Raw genomic sequence first — 11396 nt, 5'->3', positions numbered from 1 at the left:
TCATTTATGCACCATTTAATAGAAACTTTTTTTGGGGGGGGGTCTACGGATTGACCAGTGCAGGGATTCACAAACAATGAGGCGATAACGGCTTTCGATATCTCGAGATCCTTGATCTCCTTATACGGCAAGCCATCTGTATATTGTTCCCTCATATAATCTCACCACAAAAGGGCGGCATTGTCCTCCTCAGTCATGGTTTCCATACTCTTTATGATCGACATGAGAGGATCAAACATTGGGTTTAGATCATACAATATACATCTGCAATCCCCCTCAATTCATTCAAATTTTGTGCAATCAAATCCTGAATTGAGGGGGGGTTTGGCAAAGGAGGGTTTGGTTGTTGCGGTTGTGGTTGATCAATGTTTTCATTGTTATCCCTCATTTTTAACCTAATTGAATGTAAACAATTGAAATTAGTTAACAAATTTAAACAATTTTGTATTTGATTTAAAAAAACCTAGTTTTCATGAAACAAACCATATTTTCAATGAAAAAACAAATAAACATTTTAAAAAATACAAAAATTGAATGAAAATGATTGAAAACAATAAAAATCTTACCTTTCAATGTATTTTTAGTAATTTTTGGGCAAAAAACCAGATATCGGATATCGGATTTCCACAAAATCGTGCAGCCTGTGGGCTAAAAATAACTCATGGGCTGTCACAGTTGAAATATATTGTCTCAAAAAATAGGATATCCAATTTTATCGGATATCCAATTTTTATACTTAAATTATTTTAAAATTACATTATATATATAATATATTATTATATTATATAATATAATAATATAATATATAATATAATAATATAATATATAATATAATAATGTATTATATAATATACTATTATATTATATAATAATATATAATATAGTATAATATAATATTTCTTAATTTAATATTATATTATATATTATGTATTATATAATATATAATATAATATAACAATATATTATATATTATATAATATGTAATATATAATATTACAGTATATTACATTATATATTATATAATATAATTTTAAATTTTAAATTACAAATAAAAATTGGATATCCGATTTTATCCGATATCCGATTTGCTTAGGTAATTACCATGCCAAGGTGTACTGACACCAGGGCCAAGCAAAAAGTCAACATGGATTTTCGCGTTTTTAGGCGAGTGGAGAAGGCTATTTTTTTCACATCGCCACTTTTTGGCCCCTCATGATCCTGCACTAACCCCTATGTTATGTCTAATACCTTTGATCTGCATTCTAATGCTTAATTACAATGATTTATATGATCCAAGGGATCCGATCAGTCCAAAAAGGGATCAAATACCGAAGAACAAGACCAAATGTGTAAAACCAACAAGGTTCGCCTTCGCCAAAGAAATTCCTTTGGAAAATCCAAAGGATGAAGTGTAGAGACCAGGGAAGGTCGACCACATGCCAAGGAACACCAGAATCAATGCTCAAGGCTCTGCAAGCTACAGAAGGGATCCAGTAGATCACTAATGCAAATAGGTCCAGGCAACCTGTACCAGAAAATTATCTCAGAAACCGATAGCAATAACTTGCCGGGAAATGATCCAAATGCTCCGTCATTTGGGAATAAGGAAGATGATCAAGTATTCAAGAAAAATCCAACTCCATAGGATCGGGTGAGCCAATGCCAGAAAATGCATAATGAAATGTTGAAACTGCAGAACAAAAAGAAAAACAGAAAGGAAATATTTTTGGTTGATGCAAGATTTCCAAGAACCGGGGATGCTCCTGCATCAAATAATTAAATAGTACAACAAATAATCGATTAAACATTAATGCCACAACTTTAAAATAATTTAAAATTTTATAAATGTACATATTTTAAATATATAATTTAAAAAACTAACAATTGAAAATGAAAAATAAATTATCAAATATTAATATTATATATTTTAATATAAATTATTTATATTTTATAGTCAATCGAAAATATTGTAGAAATATAATTTAAAAATCTCTTTATCTTTGAACATTTATTTCACAATAGAATAAATAATAGAATCACATCATTTCAGTATCAAAAATATCCTTTTTTAATTTAGAACATTAACAACTACCACTACAAAAAAAATGAAAACTGATAAGAGTGTGTTGGTTAAGAGACCCATATTTACATTCCCACATGGGAAGAGAAAAAATAAAATAAAATAAATTCATTTGAAAGTGACATAAATGTCATCAAGCAGTAGCCTCTATATCATGACCCATCAGTGTGTTTTTACTTGGGACTTCTCCCACAACCATCTTTTCCTGTAGTTTCTTCACCTTTCCTACAAATTCAATGGTTCCTTTGATCATTTACTACATCTGAACTTTGATATTTCCAACCCCTTTTTCGAAATCTCGCCAGGGAAAAGTTGTGCACCTAATGGTGGTTGCACTTGCATCTGCTTTGAAGAAATTGGAATGAAGAAATAATATTATCTAGTGATCCATCCTATGTTACCTTTGGGGTTACCTTCTCAGCTACCACAGATTCATAGACCGAGTTTTCTTTCTCCATGACTGTAATAGTAACAAATGCATCCAAATTCACCAAGCTACTATTGGAGGGGAGGGGATCATCATAGCCACTAGCATCAAATTTTCTTCAACCACCTTCTCAATCTCAAAATTCCTTAGAATCTAAGTTAGGGGATGAACAATATCTGCCTCTTGACATACTTCTTCTTCCTTATTATTCACACCCACCCTAGAGGCCTGATTTTGTTTGTTTTATCCATTAATCAAGTTTGTTTGTTGTAATACATAGAGGCAAATATAGACTAGGAACTATTCAATGGATGCCTTTAGTGTGTTGAAATTAAGTTCTCAATCCTTGATATAGAACCCAATCCCACCCATAAGATAATAGTCATTAAAAATCCATTGCCTACTTCAACATTTTCACAAATCACCAAGTTTAAACGATTCGGTAGGGTTTTAATTTCACATCCCCCTTAATTCTCATCACTCCACTTATGAACAATAGAGAAGTTCGGCCATTCCCCAGGTCACTTCATTAAAAAACCCATTTCTCTTAGAAGCTTTATCAACTCACTCCATTCAGTATTTTATAGATATTAGGAAATTGTTCTATTCTCCTTAGTTTGGATATGTAAGTGGGAGTTTTCTCCAGGAATTGCCTTCTTGATTGGTTTCCAAATTTTTTTCAAAATATTAAGTCAATATGTGCTAGTTTTAGGTAAAATTTTTGCATATCCCATTTTGTAAGAGGCTTCCTTGACTTCTCCTTCCATCCTGATTGAATGCCTAGCTCATTAACATGTTGTTATTTATTTTGATCTTGCCAAGCCTACCCAAGAGGGCATCAATTTGAGTATGCAAGGTTCTAGCAATTAAACTAGGTCATGTGGGGTGACCTAGTCTAGGATTAGTCACTTGGCATGATTTTGTCTTTAGAATCAATTCCTTTTACATCTATATTTCTACTTCATAATTTGTATTTTAGAGTTAGATATCATATTATTATTTTTTTTTCACGTTACAATAATGAATCAACAATATCAAATCTATAGCACATATGAACAAGATGAGATCCTCATTGCCTCTCAATTATTTCAATTCTCAACACTTCTATTTCCATATATTTTTCTTATGTATCTATATTTTTTATTTGTATTTTACCTTAGATATATTTTAGGATAAGTGATGTTTTTTTTCACTCTAAGGTAAATATGTTTATTTATTTTACATTTATTATTTATATATAATGCATTTTTTATGTGTTAGGCTAATATTACCTAGGTAGAGTCATACTGTAATGGTGGAAAAACTAGGGTTTCACCAATTAAGATAGTAAGACCACTAATTTTTTCTTGGGGACCACTACATTGAAAGAGGGGTGAACCTAATAGATCTAGCCACAATCCAAATATGGAAAGGGCTAAAAATTTGATTAGATTCATTGATTATGTGTTTTCCCCCTCTTTCTAGTTGAAAAGAGGATGTGAAATGTGAAATTAGGGTTAAACAATGAATAATTGAAGCAGATTATCAAAATACATTGCTACCTGGATATCCCACAGAGTCACAAAATGAAATGTGGGCAAAAGAAGATGTTTAAAACCTATTCCCAAAATTTTATCCCAATTTTTGAGGTTAGGTAACTTATAGATTCACCCTGGTCCTCCGAATTTTTCTCCATCGAAAGTTGAACCTGTTTGTTGCTATCGACTCTATCAAAATCTTAGAGTACAACTCCTGAGCTTGTTCCCTACACGTAGAAAGAAAGGAAATAGGGTTGTGGATAGGGTTTCACCTTAACTCAAACCCTAGTTTAGGAATTAACCTTGGATTGAATAATGTAAATACCAAAGTAAATGTTAAGGAGATATACCTCAATTCTACAATTGTTGATGATTATGCAATGCTCTTTGAAAGTAATCACAAATGTTGAATATGATGGCATGACAAACACATGAACATAAAAAACCTAAGAACACACACATGCTTGCATGAACATTGATGCAACTTTGATTCATAATTCTTGAAGGATGCAAATGCATCCTTGAATCTTTGAAAATGATTGATGATGAGTGCTTCATGGATGTACAAATGATTGGGTATGGAGACTTCGTGGATGATCGAAATGAATTGAAAGGATGTATTTATATAAGGTTCCTTAGGTAATTTATTGATTAGGTTTACCTCCAATGGTCAAGCATAGCCACGGGGACCAAAATCTCTTGGGGAGGGGGAGTGTCTGCCCCATTTCAAATTAGGTCTAGATTAAGGGGGACTCGGGCATTTTGGGGTGTCCTAATCCAAGAACAATGTGCTTCGTGCCTTGGTCCTCCAAAATTAGGACCAACCAATTAGGGAGTATGGGAGGACAGTCTGTAGGACAGGGCCCACCCAGTGGTGTCAAGAGGTGACATTAGGATTGGAGTAAAATGGGGCTAAAATGAGCCTAGGAGGAATGAAAATGGGACATGCTAAAATAGGAGCACAAACATGAGGTGTAAATTGGACTAGTTACAATTTACGACACTACACATATTTAGGTTGATTTTATCTTTTTGAGAGTTCAAAGTGTAACCCTCTTCCATAAGAATTAAACTTCCCTCATTTGGACATTGATGTGTCACCTCAATCCATCGAAGTTCCACAATTTAAAAAAAAAATCTTGTAAGTTTGAAAAAATCATGATTTATTAAAAAATAAATATAAGCTTTTAAAAATTATTAAATTAAGCAATCACACGCATTGCTTATAAAACATTTTGGGACACTTTTCCAAAAAAAATTACAAGTAGGGTATACATCTGTAGTGTCCTAAATTGTACTCCCTTAAAATTTAGTCCATATTTTGGGCCCTCGTCTTAGTGTGCATCCCCAAATGCTTATTTAAGGCCTAATTATGCTTATACCATGCAAATTTGACCTTATCTTCATTCCATACACCACATAACCCCTTGTCCCGACCCCAAAATAGGGTAGGACTAGGGCATGGCACTCTGGTCCTCATTGGAACTAGGACGCCACACCCAAGTCCTCCTTAATTGGGTCTTATCTTGGCCCCCTCTTGCATTTCCAAATTTCAATGGGAAATCCCTCCTCGTGTCAGCCTATGTTGGAAAATTAACACATTTTTCGATGGGAAAGTATATAAGGAGGCTTTCTCCTCTCGTTTTGATATACAAGAAGATCATATGCAAGGATATAAGGGTGAAATTATAATCATCAAGCAATGAAGCATTCATTATCAAGCATTTCTAGAGGTATTCAAGGTTGCATTCTTCATTCATCAATTGTGGAGCACCATTACATCATTCATGTACAAGCATGTGTGTGTGATTAGGGTTTTATCATGTGCACGTCATTTCATACAAAATTTGTGATTACATTCAAGAAGCAAATCATCATTATCAGCCATTACAAATCTAAGGTATATCTTTCCATCATATATATTTTTATTTGTAATATTTCAATTAAGGTTAATTCCTAAACTGAGGTTTGACTTAGGCAAACTCCTATTCCCAACCTATTTCCTTTTCTTTCTGTGTGCATGAAATAAGTACGAAGCTGCGATCTTCAAAATAGACATTATTTATAGAGATGAATCAACCCCTTTTGGTGAGCTTAGGAGAACCAGAGCGATGGGTGCTTCGGTCCTGACATTTTTAGAATTTTTTTGTGGATCAAGTCCAAATCTTCTTATATTTTCATATCTAGGTGCATGCCTCAATTTGACGACTGTAGCTCACCGTTTCCGCATTTTCACCTTCATTTTCAACACTTTTCCCTAGTTTTAGCAATTCAACTCACAAATGAGGGTAACCTGGCTCTCAGATATTGTGCTACTAACCTACAAAATGGCACAAAGATTCAAAGTTCATGATTGTTGAAAATGAAAAATTGAAGGTGAATTTATAGAATTTGGAGAAGATTGAATGCGAGGTGGAACTCAAGTGAGCTAAAAAGTTGATTGATAGTTGAACTGTTGATTTGGAGGTGGAACATAATAGATTGAATTGTTAGTTAAGTTAACTGATTGATAACATGATAGAAAAAAACTAATTGGAAGATAGAAAAGGAATGATTGAGTTAACTGATTGAATGCTTCTTAGAAAAAAAGGTTATTAGAAGATAGAAAAAGAATGATTGGAGAATAATTGAGAAAATGATTTAATTAATCAATTAATTGAATTGATCAATTAATTATTAATTGAACATGTGCTATAAGATTTTTTATTTTGAAATTCAATTCCATTTGCATGTAAGTTGAACTTGATTTAGTAACTCAATTTGGTTTGTGCATGTGAATTAATTATTGAATTTATTTTAAATTCAATTTGATCTTTGAACTCATGCAAACTTAACATATAGACATTCAATTTGATTTTTGCATGTCCTTGAATCTATCTTTTCGAAATCATGAAATTAAAATGCACATGTATCTGAAATTAACTAAAATTTGAATTTGGAGAAATTTGAATTTGAATTAGAGGAATAAATGAAATAAGAATTCAATGGGGAAATTAGAATTTGAATTAGAGGATTGAATTAGTTAATTAAATAATTTAAAGAAACTATTTAATTATTTGGAAATTGAATTTAATTAAATAATAAAGATTATTCAATAATATTTCATTAATATTAGAAAAGGGGTTAAATGATTAGGAATAAAAATAGAAATTGGAATAATTAGTAAGATGATGAAGAAATGTGATTTAGAAGAATAAGATTAATTAATTTAATTAAATAATTATTTAATCAATTAGACAAATAATTAGTACATGATCAATGAGACATTTTTAAGCGTCTACGGTATGTATTTACATACATTTTTAAATTATTTGTAAATATTACACTTTCTATTAATTACACTGAAGGCGTTCCCTCTATGAAATTGATCTACTAACTCGAAAGATCGACGGCACAAAATATTCTAGAGACGATGCAACCGATCACAACCATTCAATTTTTGTTATTTTCTATTCATAGGTTTTTGTTTTTTTTTGCTTTCCACGTTCATTTTGCCTTAAAATAGTGCTAATTTTCATAGTTGAGTGAACATATATTTTCTCTACTTTTACCAATGCAACGACAGGTAGAGGGGAGCATCTTTCCAGAAGAGCTGGTTGTTATTACGCATTAAAGGAAACAGAAACTTACAACTATGCATAGACAACTCTGTTTTTCCTTACCATCCCTTCTTTCACATACTCTGCTGTATTTGTTTCGTTTGCCTACCTTTCATTTACTTTCTCTATTTTACTGCTTATTTTCCTTACCAGTTAATGAAATCCTTTTGTAAATGAAAGGGGTGGTAAAAAGTGTTTATATGTAAGTTTTTTGTAAATGGCTTGGAACCTGCCAGAATATCAGACCATTTTCTAGGCTATTTGGTAAGACTGATTAATAAGTATGTCTGATGTATAACAGAACAAAAACTATTAATAAAGTTCATTTGATAACTTAATTGCTAAAAGTTGCATCATCCTTTTGATTATGGCTGATCAATAAGATATTAAAATCCAATATGTTGTTGTTTGCATTTAAGAAAATATAAGACACAACTAAACATAATAGATTTTGTATCAATTTAGTTCTTCGAGTTAATAATATTACAAGAAATTCATATATGTTTATGTTTTATATAGAAAATATTCCTAAGAATTTTTTGTATTTTGAGATAGGCTACATATGTTTTTTTTAGTAATATTATTTTACAATTTTGTAAAGAACAAAATCATTGACACAATAATTTCATATTCTAATACATTGATAACATAATAAGTTAGTTCTTAATTAATTCTAAAACTACAATTACTAGTGTTTCAATTATTTTAAAATGTCCCCTTCCGTTTGATAAAATATTTTCATTTGCTTATTTGAATTCCCGTTGTTGTGCGTTTGTTTAAATCAACCACGGTTGAAAGCTTGGGGAGGCTTTCATTGTGCACAAGGGAAGATACAAATGAAAATTGTGAAGGATTGGATAAATCATTACGAAAAAATTGGAGAATAGGAAGGATGTGAGAATTTGTAGCGGCAAGAGAGAAATTATGTACAGGATTACGAATATTCTTAGGTTAGAGAAACCATCTATTGTTTATTGTTTATTGTTTATTGTTTATTTAGTCATGGCAGATGAACTTTTTGATGGTTGGGTACCAATTTTACACATCCTTGAAAATCTGACCCAAGCGATAGAAACTTCGTAGCTTTATTGGTTTTTTAATATTGAATTAAAGCTCAAAATTTAATATGCGATCAAAAGAAATTAGCAATAGGGTTAAAATGGTAGTATATGTTGGGAGGCTTATTTAATAAGAGTACACAATTTTATTCTATAAACTGATTGTAGACCTCTTATAGTAGAAATTGTATGATTAAACGTTTTGAAGCAAGATTTGTTTGGGCTACTCGTAGATTGGATGTTGAAGAACTTAAAAGAAAGAAATCGTAAAGGTGAGAAATTTTTTACCAATGAGGAAACCTACCTGAATGTTCCTTGGTGTGAAGTTTGGTATTACATAAGCATCTTTATATAATTTAAATTATTAATGAATTTTTATTTAATATTATTTTGTGTCTATATGATGTAGAGATATAATAAAACAATTTAGATCAAATTAAATTTGATATGGCAGGACTTAATCTTATAATACATCAATATTCAAGAATATATAATCAAAATAATATCTTCATATTCATAAGGTTGTATGTGAAATAAAGGCAAAGCAAGTATGGCTATAAGAAAATGATGACACAATGTAATTTAAGACTTCCAAGATGAGAAACAAATACAAACAAGAGAAATGACAAAGAAAATACAATAGATTAATTGCAACAAAGTCAAACAAAAAAAATAAAATGAGATTATACATATTGATTATAAATAATTATATATTCAATTAAAACTATTACCATTAGTACAAAGATTTATATATCACTTTTGTGTCTCTTTCTCACTGGTTTCCCCTCTATCTCTCCCCCTCTTCCTATTGCAAACATAACAAGAGTATGTTGGTAATGTAGTTTAATTCTCTTCTTGATTTAGAAATTTATTTTCCCTAATTGACCTTCAAAACTTCTTCTGCGTACCCATTCACACCAATGTGTGATTGCTAGTTATACATGCTTTTTAACTCATTTTATATGTGATATGACATCGAAATTATGTAAATATGTTCGAATTTTAAAAATATTGTACAATTTTTATTTTTATAATTATAATATATCATTTTAAATAAAATATTATGTATTTAATATACAAATTAATATTTTTTAATAAATCACTTAATTTGATCAATAAAATAAAACAACTTCTCTATGATTGTACTCTCAAAATTATACCGTTAAGAAATTCTTCTAATGTCCATCTGAACATAACCTCGGTTAACCCCATCTAATCTCTCTTTAAAACAAAAATCAATACTAAACATGTAAGAGGAAACTAAAAATTTGCATACGTCATTCTCCAACGGATTGCGCTTCATAAAGTCAAAAACAATGAATCGCATTAATACGAAGCCCTATATGCAGCGTTATATACATGACTGGTAGGTTTTGATTGGTAGTTGCGTTTTTCTGCATGCCATTTGGCCTTATCATGTTAGCTCAGAGTTTCCTTAGGGTTGAAGGTACCTGCTTATTCCTTAGCCACAAAGAAAACCACAAAACTTACTAGATAAGGAAACGCCTTCATCTCTGACTATAAATCAGGATGAATTCTCTTCAATTGATGCTCACGACCCATTCTCTTGTCTCTTTGCATCTGTGCTACCTAATTTCTTGTACAGTTTTGCAAGCTGTGTTTGTTGAAGGCTGAAATATGGGAGGTGGCAGTCCTACTCCATCTGAAGACATTATTGACATGGTTCTTGACGACTGTGAGTTCCAATGTGAGTTCCGACCTTTGATCCGTAGTGCTGCTGCTGCTGCGATGCCTGGAATGCGGCGTCCTCTCTTACTTTCTCATCCTCACTCTCCTCCTCGTTATTACCCCCACATACCTCCTCCTCATTGTCATAATCGCCACCCAATTGCTGCTCCTCCTCCGCCACCTCCTCCTCATTGTCATAACCACCACCCACCTACTCCTCCTCCACCACCACCTCCTCCTCGTCATAACCACCACCCACCCGCACATCCTCCACCGCCACCTCCTCCTCGTCATAACCACCACCCACCCGCTCATCCTCCACCGCCACCACCTCCTCGTCATAACCACCACCCACCTGCTCCTCCTCCACCACCACCTCCTCCTCATCATAACTACCACCCACCTGCTCCTCCTCCTCCTCATCATCAAATGAAGCAGAAGCATTGTGGCCACTGTTGCTTGAATGCTCACCATAACAATTTTGCCCACCCCATGCCTATGACTATGGCTGTGCCTGCCCCTTCTCCTTATCATTAACTTGCTATTTCTACAGCACGGTGTTATAATATATAGTTTGGACTTCTTCTTGATTGAAGAAAAGAATACAAGAAGACTCAGGATGCCACATAGGAGGCAGGGAGGCTCTTGTTTGTTTGTAGTTGGGATGTTTTTGACAGCTAATTAGAATAAGTGGCCACCAAGTTCCTTGGCCTACATAATCAAGTGTTTTCTAGTATGTATATGGTAACAACCATGATATTTGCCTTTGGGCTGTACTGCTTTTACATATATATGGAATGATCTATATCAGGCTAATACCTGATTACAGTTATTGTTTTATTACAACTCTTTTTTGGTGTCATTATATGAATTTAAATTTGGCTTGGTGTATATGAAGATTTATTTTCAACTATCCATGATTTGAAGTTGAGTTTTTCTTTTCTTCTTTAGTTGTCAGCAGAGATCTTTCAATTTGCAGTTATTTTTTAATGCTTGTAAAATGGTTCAGATATGTAACTACCTACT

The 11396-nt window shown here is 32.4% G+C and overlaps 1 protein-coding gene across 1 annotated transcript; it reads left to right on the top strand.

Moving 5' to 3' along the window:
* Nucleotides 1–10218: 10218 nt before the first annotated feature.
* Nucleotides 10219–11210, top strand: LOC131078576 (leucine-rich repeat extensin-like protein 3). Its single transcript, XM_058016310.2, has one exon. It carries the CDS (start codon nt 10320–10322, stop codon nt 10905–10907), a length of 588 nt encoding a protein of 195 aa, XP_057872293.2. The 5' UTR covers nt 10219–10319; the 3' UTR covers nt 10908–11210.
* Nucleotides 11211–11396: the final 186 nt, after the last annotated feature.

Source organism: Cryptomeria japonica, chromosome 3, assembly GCF_030272615.1.
Source record: "Cryptomeria japonica chromosome 3, Sugi_1.0, whole genome shotgun sequence".
NCBI classification, from domain to species: Eukaryota; Viridiplantae; Streptophyta; class Pinopsida; order Cupressales; family Cupressaceae; genus Cryptomeria; species Cryptomeria japonica.
Note: the sequence above shows the minus strand (reverse complement) of the source record. Positions and strands in the feature narration are given on the sequence as shown.

Excerpts from the sequence above, each read along its gene's own strand:
- LOC131078576 (XM_058016310.2), top strand. The coding sequence starts at position 10,320 with ATGGGAGGTGGCAGTCCTACTCCATCTGAAGACATTATTGACATGGTT.